Source organism: Talpa europaea (genome assembly GCF_964194135.1).
Source record: "Talpa europaea genome assembly, chromosome: 13".
Lineage (NCBI taxonomy): Eukaryota > Metazoa > Chordata > Mammalia > Eulipotyphla > Talpidae > Talpa > Talpa europaea.
The window spans coordinates 23,534,071-23,550,960 of NC_140080.1; the positions used below are offsets into that span (position 1 = coordinate 23,534,071).

The 16,890-nt window shown below is 37.1% G+C and overlaps 1 protein-coding gene across 1 annotated transcript in view; it reads left to right on the forward strand.

The window, feature by feature from the left end:
• CCDC192 (coiled-coil domain containing 192) overlaps positions 1-16,890 on the forward strand; it is a gene marked incomplete at both ends in the record, with an annotated part of 195,302 nt that overhangs the window by 42,286 nt on the left and 136,126 nt on the right. Inside the window, 2 exons of the mRNA XM_084252504.1 lie at positions 10,650-10,781; positions 11,902-11,958. Coding sequence (XP_084108630.1) covers positions 10,650-10,781; positions 11,902-11,958 — 189 coding nt within the window. The remainder of the gene's footprint in view (positions 1-10,649; positions 10,782-11,901; positions 11,959-16,890) is intronic.

Consider the following 16,890-nt stretch of genomic DNA (forward strand, 5'->3'; position numbering starts at 1 on the left):
TCCCGACTCCCTACTCCCTGCACATCACTATTACTTCACTTTCAATTCTTGCATTGTACCATATTCTCTCTCATTTTCCTCATCTAGGCAAGAACAAAAGGAGGCCTTACTACTTAGAACTGAGCATAAATTAATACATCCTTTCCCTCTACTTCTGCCTAGAATTTCTCTGCTCTACTCTCATCATCTTCTCTTACTCCCTTTCCCATTATGCAACAAATCTCAACAAACTTCCTTCAGATCTTCAATTAGATGCTACTTCCTCCAATATACTTTTCTTTCTCTTAGAAATTTGAGTTAAATATCCTTTCTAGAAGCAATCATAATTCCTCTCCCATTTCTCCACTCCCACCAATTGTAATCTATTTTGTCTGTTATCTTCCCACTGCACCACAAGCCAATGTAAGAAGTTCCAACAGTGACTCCACTGGGGTCTCAAATCAAGTTAGGCTTCATTCACTAGTGTGTCAGAGTTAATGCTCTTTCCATATAACAACTGGAATTGATCTAGAAGCAATGGAGAGCCATTAAAGCATGGAAGAGGATGTGTTCAGACTTATATTTGAGAGAGAAAACGCAGAGGGTACTAAAGAGGACAAAGTTGAGAGAAGATAGGACAAAGTTGAGAGAAGATAGGGATATTAGTGTGTAAGCTCTTGCAAAAATCGAGTTTAGAATGACAAATGTTTAAATCAGTAGTGAAGACAGAGTCAAGAAATATTTATGAGTTGGATTTGATAATTAATTAAATGGAAAAGTAATATTCAAGACTGAACCCAAGCTTCACATTACTGATCCACGATTACCCCATCTTATACTGGAATCATTAATAGTGGAGTCGTTAATTGTGTTCATTTCCTATGGGAAGCTCCATGCAGGCTGAATTTTCCCATGTATTTTCTGAATTCTTCTGAAAGTTTTGTAATTTGAATTTCCTCATTTTGGCCTAGATGTTGCAGCCCTTTGATATTACATCAGACCCTTAACCTGTTTCTTAGAATTAGGTCTTTTTTCTTCCCATTTTGAGTCCCCAGGGCTTCGAGAAGAACATTTCTATTGACCATGTGTTTTGTGCATGAAGATCTTATTTATTATTCTTCAGGAATAGTTTCATGTTTAAATTTGGAATTGTATAAATGTTAGTCTCTTGGCATTATTGAATAGATCATAGTAACAGGCAGTCTCTGACACCCTTCAGGGGAACTTTAAAGTCAAAACTACTCACACAATAGTACTAACAGGTTATAGGCCTTTTTTTTTTTTCCACAAGTAGACAGAGAGGTTTTCCAGATGCTACATGAGAGATGAACACAGAGCAGATATGAAAATCCAGCTGTACTCTATTAATCCAGACGTAAAGGAAATTTTCAAAAAATGTAAAACACTGCTACTCTCCTTACTAAGCTTTCTTTTTGTTTGGGATGAGAGTTATTTTTAATTCAAATACATTTATTAGCATATACTAAGTTCATTGTTACTTTTAAACCGATTAAATACATAACTATAAGTGCTAAGCAGCATCTCAAAAGAAAAGTAGTCCCTTAGTTGCTAGCAAACAAAGACAACTAGTCCTCCCACCATTGATAGAAACATCCTTAATTAATAGCAGAAAATAATGCAATGAAGATGTTCCCAATTCATACTTCTACAAAACCATGACTGGAAAAAAGTCATCTCCACTGTGAGATTCATTTTTTTTGATTTATTTATTTATGCATACAAGAATTGGGGTATAGGCCAGAGGTGTGTGGGGGGTGAAAGGATTCACCAGAGATAGAGTGGGGAACAGAACAGGCAAATTGACTGAAATACACTGCTGAGGGAAGCAGCGGACGAGACCGGAAAGGTCTGCTGCACTATGTGGGTCAGTTCCCTGGCCAGGGATTGGGATTCTACTCATGCTGCAGTGGCTGCCAATAACTTCATAGTGCTGAGACTTAACCCCTGTGCCACCAGGGAGGCCCTAGGTTCTTCTCTTTCAGCCTAGCCCTTTCCTCACTGTTTTTGCACCAAAGGTCCCCTGGAAACCCTGTGTCTTACCCCCTCACTGAACTCTTTCCTCCCTACTGCCTGTCTTCAACTTTTAAGCCTTTTTTCACAACTCCAGCCATCCAAACAGCTCTATGCTGACACTACATTTCTGATTGTGACAAGCATTTTAAATTCACAGCACACCCAGGCAGAGTAGTCCTTTCCCAGAATTGTCTAAAGGAGGAGGCAACATTGGCAAAACACTACACAACACTGACTTCACAGATTGATTCCAACAGCAAGAGGAACAAAAGCAAATATAAACAAATGGGACTATACCAAACTAAACAACTTCCGCACAGTGAAAGAGACTACCATTATATAAAAAAAGCTATTCTACTGAAAATATTTGCATATCGTACATATGACAAGGGACCAATATCCAAGATCTATAAAGAACTCAAACAACTAAAAAAGACCAAACAAGCGAAAAAAAACTCAAGACAAAAAACAAAACCACACAACCAAAAAATGGTCAGGAGAGATAAATAGACACTTCCCCAAAGAAGACATACAGTTACTCATCACATTATCAGGGAAATACAAACCAAAACCACAATGAGATACCATCTTACACCTGTGAGAATGGCACATACTGAAAAGATCAGAAAAAAAATGGTGAGGATGTGGAGAAAAGGAACACTTGTATACCATTGTTGGGAATGTAGCCTCGTCCAGTCCCCATAGAAAACAGCACAGAATTTTCTCAAAACATTAAAAATAGATCTACCACATGATCCAGCAATTCTACTTCTAGGTATCTATCCAAAGAATGCAAAACAATACAATAGCCAAGTTATGGAAACAACCTAAGTGCCAATGACAGAAGAATGGCTTAAGAAGGTGTGGTATAGATACACAATGGAATATTACTCAGCTGTAAAAGAAAGAACTCTTGCCATTTGCCACCATATAAGTGGAACTGGAGAGGATATGTTAAGGAAAATAAGCCAGAAGGAAAAGGACAGATACTGGATGATTTCACTTGTATATAGAATATACGGAAGCAAAACAATGGATCAGGCAAAATGAAACATAAAACAAACCCTAGAAATCTGCATTGGCCAGGAATCGAACCCAGGCCTCCCGCGTGGCAGGCGAGAATTCTATCACTGAACCACCAATACCGGCTAAACCCTAGAAATCTGACTGCAAAATTGAGGCTACAAAAGGAGGCGGGGGAAGGTGAAGAATAAAAGGGGAAGGAGGCTCAATGGACTTTTGTGGAGGACTCTGGAGTCCTTGATAGCAATATGGTGTGTAAACATACATCTGATGAGGTGTGATCCTATACCTCTGAATCATACACAGTATTGTAATATGGTGTTATCTCAATTTTTAAAAATATAGACATTTGGGTACAGACATACAGGGAGAATGTCATGTGAAGATAAATGTAGACCACGGTAACTCTTCTATAATCTACGAATGCCAAAGTTGCCAGCACATCACCACATGCTAGGGAAAAGGCATAGAAGAGACTGCTCTTCATGGCCCTTAGAAGAAACCAGTCTTGCTGATTTCAGACTTAAAGCCTCTGGAACTGTGAGACAATATATTTCTGTTGTTTAGGCCACCCAGTTTGTAATACACTTTTCAGTAGCCGTAGCAGGCTAATTCATGGAGCAAGTGTACTTCTGAATTATAGGTTCTTGGAAGTCTATTTTAAGATGTACATGAGTCTAGAAATGCCTGAAAATAACCTGCCAAAGGCAAAAATATTAATAAATATAAAATCTATTTTCTGTCTAGGATGGAGGTAGAACAAGAAATTAGTTGTTTGTTTATAGCTGTAATTGAAATGAGACCAAACCACTTTCATGAACTAAATATATCTTCAGACACAGGGGTTCCTGCCCATTGCACAGGTAGCATAGATAACTTTTTTAAGTGTTTGTTACTATTAGTTATGGACTAAGGAATTTCGTAGTTTGCACTACAAGCCCAAGTTAGCTTGTGAAGGAATTAGCACAAAGAAAGCCTTTGTTTTAAAATTTAGCCACTCCTTTTTCTGTAGCATGAACTATGCAAGTTTGGCAAGACTCCATTTGTTTTTGAGTGGTTTTTGAGTGACACTAGAAACCTATCCTGCAATATTAATTGCTGTGTATGTGTGTGTGGGTTGCAGAGGAGAAGATCTAGGAGTATAGAAAATGAGAGGAGATAAATAAACATGAAAATTCACATTACTTAATGGGTGGTTTTAATTATCTTCCATGATGGATTAGGTAAGATGATGAGGGGAAGGAAAGTTTTAAATGCACCCATGGTTTAAACATATAGGTGGATAGTTCCATTTATTGGGAAGGAATAGAAGATGAAGTTTGTTTTGAATGCATGAAGTTTTAGATGTCTAGTATATAATCAATTGACAATACTAAGTAGGTTGTTGCAGCTAGTCTGAAGCTAAGTGTTAGTATATGTAAAAACAGATGAGTGTCATCAACAAATGACTAATATTTCAACTATGTCACCTAGTGGGATTAGTTAGAGAATAAGTGTAGAAAGGGAGAGAGGAGAGCCCAGGATGAAGCCTCAGTTTTCATTGTTTATGGGATTGGAAAAGAAGTCCAGCCAATTCTCTTGCTGAGAATCAGAAAGAGAAACAAGTCCTCGAAACAGAGACATGGAGTACTCAAAGGTATAATATTTTACTAGAAGGTTGAATAAGAGCACTAGATATTTATTCATTGCATTGGGTAAAATAAGGATCATAGGTAACTTTAATAGGATCTGGTTAAGCAAGACAAGTGAAGAGTGATGAGGAGAAAGGGGGGAAGGTTGGGCAGGGTAAAAGGGAAGCTGGGCAGTCTTTTTCCTAGCCATTAGGATTTTTTTTTTTTTCCTGGAAAGGGGTCGAGGTAGAGAGGGAAGGAGAAGCCAGAAAGAGAGGAGTGAAGAGAGAGTGGGGAGAAGGAAGGAAGGAGGGAGGGAGAGAAAGAGAGAGGAGTCAATGATGGCAAAGAGAGAATTCTGAGAATCTGAGACTCAGAATGAGAATAAGGGTGTAAACATGTTTTTGGTTATTCGCTCTTAAAATGTATATGTTAGTCTGCTTCATAACATTCCACATAGTTCTCTTAGAATCTGCTCATTTCTTTTATCTTTTATCTTTTTGCTCCTCAAACTGGGTAATTCAGTTATCTTTAAGTTTGCTAATTCTTTAATCCTACTTATATCTGCTACTGAACTCTTCCAATGAATTTTCCATTTGAACTTGTTCGCTTTTCAACTCCAGAATTTCTGCTTGGTTTCTTCTTACCATTTTATCCCTTTAGACATGTTCCCGACCTGCTCATGGATCGTTCTTGTGATTTTCTTTACTTATTGACCACGATTCCCTTCAATTTGTTGAGCAAATTTAAGATAGTAGAATCATCTGTCTAGTAAGTCCATAAGGTTTCCACAGGGATGTTTTTAAGCAAATTTCTCTCTTTTTTTTTCCATAAATGGGCATAGCACATTTTGTGAAGTTTTCAGTTTTTATTAACAACTAGACATTTTGAATATTGTAATATGGCAACTCTGGAAATCAGACCCCTCCCCCATCTGCATCACCCAAGAATAATTGTTGTTGGTTTGGGGGGGGGGGCTACAGTTATATATTTGTTTAGTTACTTTTCTAAAACGATTTTGCAAAGACTGTGTTTCTTCTCTTGTCTGGTCATTTAGAGTCCCTGTTCCATTATCTTTGCAATTAGCCATTGACTAGCAAAGATTTCCTTGAATTCCACTCTCTCTCTCCATCAAATCCTTCCTGGATGTCACAGGTATTCTACTGAACTTGAGTTCTGAAATGTTTGGTTCTGTCAGTTGCCAGCTCCATAGCTTAATTTAAGTGAAGGGAGAAATTCTGGAAGCTTCCTATTCTGGTATCTTCTGTGAAGTTCAATCAACTTGTTTTAACTATAATTATGAATATGATTCTAAAATATATCACTACCCTTTCTTGATTGCATCAGTAAACTGTACAATGGAAGCAGTTTATCTTTCTTTGACTTTTAACCATATTGCAATGCCTTTATGATGGTCTTTTATTGCATATTGGAATAAATATTAAAAATTGAGTGTATTTACACTCTAATTGAGTGTATTAAGACCTCAGATGTATAATATATAAAGTCATCTCTTTGTCTTACATAACCCTTAAGATGAATGTCATTCATGATTTTTTTAAAATCATCTCTTCCCACCAAATTTGTTAGGACCAAGGGCAAAGGAAATGGAGACATGCTCTTCAAAAGAAGTGAAAGTTGGAACATTACCCTCCCAGCATCATTTAAACCATGTATTCCAGCAAAGGTGGTTAGTTAGGATACATATAAATTGATCATTTAAAGAACAGATGCATTTCTACTTTCCTTTTGTTAAGTAGACACCTGATACTAAGTTGGACTGAGTTTTGCTTCTGTGCTCTTTCATAACAGTTACACTGTAAGATCAAGCAGTTCTTACTAGGAAAGGAAAAAAGAAAAGAAAAATAAAACTATAAAAAGGAAGCAGTGCCTAAGGTCCCCAGAGTTTTTAAATTCAATTGTGGTATCTTGCAGCTGCTAACTTGGACTTCCTTTTCCTTACTTTGATCCCTTGTTTCTGAATCCATAATTTGAATTTTAATTTAAGCAGCATTCTTACAAGTTTGCTGAATTAAAACTTAGATTTGGAAAAATCCTACAACTCCCATTAAAAAAAGAATGAATTCAAAATTGTAACTAACATTTTGTGACTCAGCAGTGGTACACAATCTTTTAGGTAGTGCTTAAGTAAAAGAAAAAATAATATAGCAAACTCAGACATACAATTTTCATTTTCTTCTAATCTCTTTTCTCTTTTTTCCTTTTGGATTGTAGGTTTAGTTGATAGATCATGCTCAAAGGGACTGAGGAAACAGTTTATGCCAATAAAGGTTTTTGCCATTACAGGGCCTCCCCAGTGGCGCAGCGGGTTGAGCACAGTGCTGTGGAGCTGTCCGCAGCCTCTGCAGTATGGGTTCAATTCCCAGCTGGCCAGGGAGATATCCACATGACGTGGCAGACCTCTCCTGTCTCGCCTGCTGCTCCCCTCAGCAGTGCTTTTGGTCCGTCTGCCTGTTCTGCTCCCCGCTCTGTCTCTGGTGAATCCTCTCACCCTCCCGTGCTTCTGGCCTGTACCCTGTTCTTGTATAAATAAATAAATAAATAAATAAATAAATAAATAAATAAGTCTTTAAAAATAAAGAATAAAGTGCATAACTATTGTTTAAAAAAAGAATTTTGCTATTATATGGAATTCAAGAGTAAATTATTAGTTCTTGTCCCAATATATCTACATGAAGAGTAAATAAGATCCTTTTAGCTTGCTTTTGTGATAAGATTATACACTTGAGAGTTAAGACTTACGAGTTCAAAAAGTTAATAAATGGAATGAACCTAGCAAAGATTGTTCCTGGCCAGTTTGATTGTGTTTTGTTATTTTTTGACAGAATTCCCTATTCATCTTTCTTGAGAATTTATAATCTAGCATAAATACATATGACTGGAGACTTACCCAGAAAAAAGGTTGCATGGTATCATAGTAAAACCTAATTATGGATACCAAGATTATAGTGTCAATGGCCAAAGACCACCTGACTTGAAGTCAAGGTTTCTTAGAGTTAAACTAATTAACCTGAGCTAAACATATCTGAGTTAGAGAGATATTCAGACAGACACTTCTTAGAATAGAAAAGGAAAAAGACGGTGTTGATTTCAACATAAAAAGTAAGCAGACTGGTATGTCTGATATTTGTTATTTCTACAGTAGCATTCATGTGGTGGGTGAAATAGAGAACTTCTCCACATCATCAAAGTTCCTCCTGTGCAGTGTGAATGGTCTAAATTAGGTCACATCAGCTCAGATAATAACTTGCCAGAGAAAAGTCAGACTCTGATTGTCATGATCATCAAACCCTACTTCTATAACTGGAAACAAATTGTATTAAGGCAATTACAACCAATGTCCACTATTGAAAACTTGCATCCCAACATTTATTTACTATGTCCTTGCACAAGTTATGCAAATTTACCAAATTCCTCATGTGAAAATAAACTGAAATAAATATTAAAACAAAAAGTTATGTAAATTGCCTTAGGTTAGGTATATAGTAGTACCTAGTAAATCATAATAACAGCAATAAAAACAGTTATTATTTACCTATAGTACTTTCATGTTATGTAATAAGTTTTTAATTGCCTTATGGGGCATAAAATGTCAGTTTTTTTTAAATATGAGCAATATCACTTTCATTTTTTAAATATCCAAAGTCTTGCATATAATAAGTGTCTGATACACTTTTTTTAACAAATGAGTAAATAAATGAATATTCACTCAGTTGAGTGAATGGATAAAGACCTGAAAAAACAGATGGTAAGCTTAAAAGAAAGACAACTAAATAGAGATTGGAGTACAGGTTCAGGCAGAATAGAGGAACAAGTACAAGATTAAGAAAGATCATATTTGAAAGAAAAATAATCTCAGATTTAAGAGGTATTTTCTTTAAGATTACAGTGGTTGTAAGAAGTGAGCAAACCAACTACAATTTGAGTTTTGAATAACTGTCTCATAGAGGCCACATATCTTGAGATATTTTGTTTTATAATATGATAAGTATTTTGATTTAAAAAAAAAATGTGAGGGCCTTCCCAGTGGTGCAGCAGGTTGAGTGCAGCGCTATGAAGCTGTCTGCAGCCTCTGCAGCACAGGTTCGATTCCTGGCCAGCCAAGGAGATGCCGACATGGCGCGGCAGACCTCTCCTGTCTTGCCTGATGCTCCCCTCAGCAGAATATTTCAATCAATCTGCCTGTTCTGTTCCCCACTCTGTCTCTGGTGAATTCTCTCACCCTCCTGCACCTCTGGCCTGTAGCTCTTATATAAAATAAATAAAAATAAATAAATATTTAGCTCTTATATAAAAATAAATAAATCTTAAAAAAAAAAACATGTGAATGCTTACTGAAATCTAGAGGAGGTAGAAGAAATAATAATAATAGTTAATGAGTGCATGCTATGCTCCAGTCATTTTTCTGTTTTCTTGTATAAACTTAAATAATCCTCCAAATAAATCCGACATAAGTACTATTATTTTCATCCCTCTCCTTATTGACAGATAAGAAAATTGAGTCTAGAGAGACTGAGCAACTTCTCCAAATCACATAGGTAAAAAATAGCAAAACCAATAATTTTACTTAAAGTGTCTGACCCAAAATCTGTTTAACCATTATGTTATATTGTGTAAGAAAATATAAGTGTTCGGAGAAGTCAAATGATATTTCCAAAACACCATGCACCCAAGAATTAAGAGTGTTAGTGCCCACAAAGAGCATGACAGGTTGAAAGTCATAGCCAATAGTTCATGACATACATATTTTTTCTGGCTCTCATTGCACTTTTGTAATCCCCAGCACATAACATCATGGATCTGGAAGTGTCTACTAAGCAATTATGGATGGATGGATGGATGGATGAGTGGATTCCAGTGTACATGATGTGCCCATGTTATTTCTATGGTATACTGACCTCCTCAGGCTTCCCTATTTGGCAAGTTATCTTATAATCTTGCTGTGCTTTTCTAAGGGAGAAAGTCAGCTTCACAATAGTACTTTGGTAATACAAATGTATATTTAGAGATAATCCATGCCTCAAAAGATACACTAAGGGACAGAATGAATACAAGGTTGTATATCCCTTTCTGGGGACTCTTTCAGAATTGTTACAGAGCAATAGAGACAAGGCACAATAAACTAAATGAATGAAAGGGAAAGTTAGGCTAGGATTTCTAAGAAATTGCAAAGGGACTATCAAACTCACTTTCCTCAAGAAGGATCTGCAAACAGTAAACAATATCCAGACATTTTTTTGGTTACAGTTTAGTTTTAGGGTAGATGTCTTCTATTAGATTTTCACTTGAAAAGCTGCATTTTCCTTTAGTTCCAAGCACTCTGCTGTTTATAAAGTGAGCATTCAAGGGAGTCAGAACTCCTACCCTTACTCCTACATTTTCTGGAAGGCTTTCATTCCCCCAGAGTTAAGTTTCAAGAACCATATGTAAACCACATTACACATTTCAGATTCAGCTGTAAGATAAAATGTAATCTTGAAATACAATAAAGTAGAATGTTGACACTAGCTGGTAGTGTCACACTAGCTGCTAGAGACACAATGCTGCACTAGCTATCTCTGCTTATTGTAACTATGTAGTCTCATTTTTTAAAAGATTTATTTATTTATTTATTTATTTATACAAGCACTGGGTACAGTCAGAAGTGCGGGAGGGTAAGGGAATTCACCAGAGCCAGAGCAGGGAGCAGAGCAGGCAGAAAGACCGAAGTACACTGCTGAGGGGAGCAGCGGGCGGCAGGAGAGGTCTGCGCGCCCGTAGTCTCATCTTTTGTACAGAAAGATCTTACTTATTAAAAAGGAACATCAGCACTGTTTCCTTATCTCTATATCATTTGTCATCTATTAGGAGTGTTGCAATAACTTTTTCAAATAGAAGAGATATTGGTAGAAGACAATTAGTTGCACCTTTAAAAGAAGTTGTTTTGTTTTTCTTTTTTAAATCACTGTCCTTATATACCCTTACCAAAAAAAATGTCTTTAGCTTGCAGTTTCTGAAGGAACAAAATCAAAATTGCTTGAGCAAGTTTCCTGGCTGGAGGAAAAACTAGACGCTATGCACCCTAAGGAAGACAGCAAAGAACCATATGAAGAAATGGTTCTTGCAAAAGACCAGGTATGGGACCTCCCTGGTGGCAAAAGGGGTTGAGCGCAGCACTATGAAGCTATCTGCAGCCACTGCAGCATGAGTTCCATCCCCAGCCAGGAAGATACCCACATGGCACAGCAGACCTTTCCTGTCTCACCCGCTGCTCCCCTCAGCAGTGTATTTCAGTCAGTCTGCCTATTCTGTTCCCCACTCTGTCTCTGGTGAATCCTCTCACCTCCCTGCACCTCTAGCTTGTACCCCAGTTCTTGTATGCATAAATAAATCTTGAAAAAAAAACAGGTATGTATGTAGAAGAAAAATAATCTATATTTCCAAAGGTACCTAAACTGAGATAACTTGACAGTTCTGCAAAATCATTTTTGTCTGGGTTGGAAGTTCATATTTAAGTTCAAGATGATAATTAATATCATTTGTATTTGCTCCAAGGTACCTTTATTCCCCCCATGAATATGCACATATAAAAATTTAGTTTTGTTAATATTTTAAAAATTTGTTCGATATGTATCTTTTTGAACCACATTAGCTGAACATTGTATTTGTAAGTGGTATTCACTGTACAAATTTTTTTTAGTTTTTAAGGTTGAACTTAATCAAAAAATAGTTTGAGTAGTAAAACAAGAGTATCGTAAAATTTGGCATATGCTTTTAATCAATTATTTTACAAAAAGCTAAGAATCTCTGGACATTTTTATTTGTCATTATATAAACTTATATTTAAGAAAATACATATGTATATACATAGAGAAAGAGAGAAAGAGAGAGAGAGACTTTTACATAAAACATATATTCCACATGCAGATACAAACCCATTTGGCTGCTTATATATGCATACATGATATCAGGTAGATTAGCATTACCTATATAGCAGAACATGCAACCATTATTTTTCCTAATCACTTCTTAAATCTTAGTATATTCATGTGTTTTGTCTTGGGCTCTTCCATAGAATGAAAGAGAACTAGGGATGGAAGTAATGATTTCTTCAATGATGATTTTCAAAATATCCAGCTGAGATAAAGCTTCCATTCATAAGATTTGAGAACTGGTACATATTTATATCTGGAATACTTTGAATATATAAACGGGAGAGTTATGTACTTTGTTTTTAAACTTTTCTCCTTTTCAGTGCATTGAAAAATTACAGGCTGAAGTGAAAGCTTCCCAGGAGCAACTTACAGCTCATGTAAGTGTTTTCTTCCTTTTCCCATCCCTTGTTTATATCACTGTTATTCTGGATATAAACAGAAAAATTTGAGATGTTTTTAACTATGGTCTTTCTGCTGCAAATCAAATCAGTATTTTTATTGCTTTTCCATAAATAGAATTCTGATTTATGTTGATAATAAAAATTGCAAAATTGAGCTCATATAAATAATCAGATGGGCTAATCAGGTACCATAAGAGTATGACAATGGAAGAATTAAGGGTAGAAAGACAAGACAGTCAGGCTATAGTAGTGTGTGAATGAAATGGAAAGTATAGGCACATTGAATATCATCCTAGAGCTATACTTCTTAGAAAGTAATATTTCCAGAATTGTCTGGAAAACTTTTTGAGACAAATTTCCTGGATCTGTTTCCTGTTTCTCTACGGTGAGTCCTGAGAATTTGCACATTTAGGAGAAGCCGTAGTCAAAGCATATTGATGCTGCCAGTCTTTGTATTCTACTTTAAACAGCACTGCTTCACATTTGTTTTTCTGCTCCAGTCTTGTGATTTTAGCAAGTGACCATATAAGCCAATCAGATACAGAACAGTCCTTTTTCTGCTGCAAATACTCCCCTGACAGAGATCCTATGAAATTCTAGGGTAAATTTTATTTATACTTTACCCTGTTTGTGCTCAGAGGACAACTAATGAGCATGTTCTGCTTCAATAACTTGTGTATTTACAATAATAAAACACTCAAATCCGTCACTGTCTCTTCCCAAGGATCTGAACAACCCTGATTAATGCCTTAAGCATTTCCTCAAAGAATTGCACACCATGCTTTTAGTTATTGCCTCCATCCTGACTGCTATAGAATGACTTCTTGATTAAGAACACTGGCCAGTCATGTTAAATGGCCAATCTTAGTAACTAAACTCCTCAGACAGATGTTGAGAGGCCTACAGGCCACACAACCTGTAAAAAGACTACCAAATAATAAATTCTGGTGATCATCACCCAGTTTGAAATGAGCTAATCTGGATAAAATCTTGGTAATTGCCTCATTTTTGTGCTGGGGAAGAGAAAAGCTAATTGACTGTGGTACTAAGCAAAGCTCTTAACTCTAAATTCAGAATTTTATTCTTTTGGCCTTACATGCTCAGTTGACCAGTACTGAAAATGACTAAGACCTGCATTTGTGATACTGTGACATATTTAGACAAAAGTATGTCTCATTAGCACAGTATTCTGTCACAGATGCCTCTCCCCTGGCCTCCCCCTAAGGGTGCCAGATAATGACTATTGTCAGAGGATGTCTCTTCATGCCAGATTGATACCTACAACCATATGCCATGAGGGATTTTAGCGCAGAAATTTTTTAAGGACAGCAGATTGTTCACTAAGTTCTGATATTAGCTTCCAACATTTCATTGTGCAAAAGAGATGAAAAAATATCATCACGGGTGCCTTAGGGAAATTCCTGTGCGTCTTCTCCCATTGCCTGGCTTCTGTGGATTCTAATCCTGTACCATGCTGTTCTGTCCAAAGCTTGTCTGAACTAGGACTGCTCCCTTGTATTAAGGCATTGATAGCAGAAACTGAGGTTTCTTCTATACAATTGGTCAGTTTTCAGATTTTAGTATAGCAATGTAATATAATCATCACTGTTTTTATTTAACTCATCTAAAATACTTATAAATGAAAATGATATAATGAAACTTATGCTGCATATTGAAAGTAAATTATGTGACAGTCATCTTTTTTCTGACAAAAAAAAAAAAAACTGAGTGTTAGAGATTGGAAGACCTGTTACACATGTCAATTCTGAAACCCATGCTTTCACCATCCCAATTTGTTGCTTTTCCCAATTATGTTTTTCTACATGCCACTTGAGGTATTATGTTTATAAAGGTTTTATGGCCAATCTCCTTTACTCTATTGACTCTGAGTGATTCCATCAGTTCATAAAGCTTCAACTCTCAATTCCATGCAAATAAAAAACCTCCTCCATCCCCACTGAGTTCTTTCTAGTTTAATCATCCCCCAATTACAACTCCTTAGTCCTGCAAAGACCATTTCTTAAAATATCATCCCTGTAAAAAACATTCCAAATGATGTTAATAGGCATTTTGAAAAAAATAAAAAGTGAGTGGGTGTTGGAAATAAGGTTAAGTTAAATAGACTCATTACTGTATACAAAATCTCTAAGGAAGGACCATAGTATATCATTTTCCAAAGGTATTTAATCACAAATGGTGTTTTAAACACATGGGTCTGGAGACTGCTGGCATGCTGCATCAAATTAAAGCACTAGCTGACTAAACATGACCTGAATATTTTGCTGACACCTCAGACTCAGCATATTAAAGTCAAATTTCCCACCTTCTATTCCATCTCTTAGATATGTAACTCTGAATAAAGAACTGTTATTTATGCTAGATCCAAACTATAAGGCAGTTTTAAACTCCTACTTCTGTCTGCCTTCAGCCTCCACTAACTTGGTTGTCAGGCTCTGCCTATGTTTTACAAATAATCTTACTTTTGTGTCTTCTATTACACTACCACTTACCTAACTCTTTTAATCTCCTTTCATATTAATTATTGTTACTGGCCCAAAATTAATACATGAGAATTCAGAGCCTCCCACTGCCCCTACCTGCTCTGCCCCCCAAATCACAATGTAGCCCATTGCTCTAACACCATCAAATGCTGCTGAAGAGGAGAGAAAGGATAGACAATCAAATGGAGCCAAAGGATATGATTCAGAGGGAAAATGAAATCTACTGGACTGGCAGAGAAGAGAAAGGGGCTGGAGCAGCTAAGGAAGGAACCCTGTTGATGGCAAAAGGGCTGTTTCAGGGTAGGAGAGTAAAAGGCTGTTGGGAGTTCTGGAGACAGTTAAGGTTAGTAAATAACACAATATTAATAGGAGTTGTTGGACAGTATGTTCTCTAATCCACTTAAGTGTCTGAGAGTCATGTGCACAGTTTGGAATTTTTGTTTGGGCAGTGCCTCCCAAGAGATTTGATGACTGTAGTAGCCTCCTCGTTTCCCTGCCTCTGTGCAAATAGGGCTTCTGAAGGACCATCCCTACCCTTCATCTTGCTCTTGCTCATTCCCTTCTCTCTACCGCACAGTGAATGGGCTAGTAAAATGGCACTACTGCCCGTCTTCACACAGCCAGTATTAGCTGATGCTCTGTGACTTGGCTTGCTGTATTCTCTCAGAGTGGACTATTCTTTTTTTTTTTTTAAGATTTTTTTATTTATTTATACAAGAACTGTGGCACAGGTCAGAGGCGCGGGAGGGTGAGAGGATTCACCAGAGACAGAGCAGGGAGCAGAACAGGCAGATGGACCAAAGACACTGCTGAGGGGATTGAGACAGGAGAGGTCTGCTGTGCCATGTGGCATTCTCGCCACCGGCCGGGATCGAACTGGCGCTGCAGAGGCTGCAGACAGCTTCACAGCACGGCGCTCAACCCGCTGCACCACCGAGAAGGTCCCAGTGTGGACTATTCTAACCTTTCCTCTCTATCCACATAACTGTTACTCTACTTGTAAAATTCTTATCAGGGATCATCTTCTGTTTAAGTCCCCAGATTACATTTTAGGGCTCTCATAGCCTGCTGTATATACCTCTATGTTAGCTGAAAATACTAGTCTTTATTGACATTTTCTATACATACATCTGTTCTGTACTAGACTCAAAGGTTATTGAAGGCAGCACCAACAATGTGTCTCTGTATCCACCACACCAAACACAGGGCTGGGTACATCGCAACTACTTAGTACTTTCTGCCAGATTGAATTGGATCTTTCTCATGTCATGTCATTTTCCCCATTCCAAGGCCTAGAGTAAGACAATGGTCTCCCATTATCTCAGAATAAAGTCCAACCTCCTCCTGAAATGGCATTTATCACACTGAAAATGAGGGACTGATCACTTTTCTTGCCCTTCTCCATCACACATCTGTAACCCTCAAGTATGTTCATGCATTTCCTGCCCTGAGGGCATTTCTCCTAGTTTCTTTCCACCTGGAATACCTGCTGCCCACCTCCCCCATCATGTTTGCCAGGTTTCCCCCATTCTTCATGAGGTTTGTTCATCCCCAGTTTTCCTTAGCATCAAGCCAGAGTTACTCTCTCCTTCTTTGGTACTTCCAGAGCACTTCTCTGTACCTCTTTTCTTGTGTCACCTGTTACATTATAACCCACGATGGAATTATTGGATGTGGCCTATTTTGTTCCCAAGACTGTGAGCTCCTGGAGAACAGGGAGCAAATCTGTTTATCTTTATTCCTCCCATAGTGTCTGGCTCAATGCCTTGAACAGATTTGACTGAAATCTATTATTACAATGGTTAAATTTAAAAAATAGCTATTTTAGCATTTATAGGAACCCACTTCACATCTCTGGAAAAATTATTTTCTTAAATTTTATTACTTAAAAATGCCCATTACCTAAGGCATTACTTTCTCTGGAATTGATATATTTTCAGGGTGTAACACTGAAGTGACAAAAGATGATCTTCTAAAACAGAAAATGAAAAAAAAAACAGCAAGTAAAGAAAACACATTTTGGGAAACACCTATTTCAGAATAAGTAAGAATAATATCTCAAGAAAACTGTGGCCTTACTATGAAAATTAACAACTTAGGATCTTGACTTGCTTTTATTCAGCATTCACTTGTCTAGAACCCAATAGTTGAATCATATTGTTGTATAATTGAATTGAGAGATATAAAATGGAGAGAAGATGCAAGCCTTAACATTTCAAAGTGAGTTGTCACTGTTAATATTTTTGAAGATTAAAATCTCATCCCATTAACTTTCCTTTGCCTAGTCACAACCTATACTTGTAAAGGATTGCAGAGGGTTGCCCTTCCCACAAGGTACCCACAGGGAGCCACCCACAGGGCAACATGCCCTGGGCATTTTTATCACTCCCTCCCACATGATTATTTA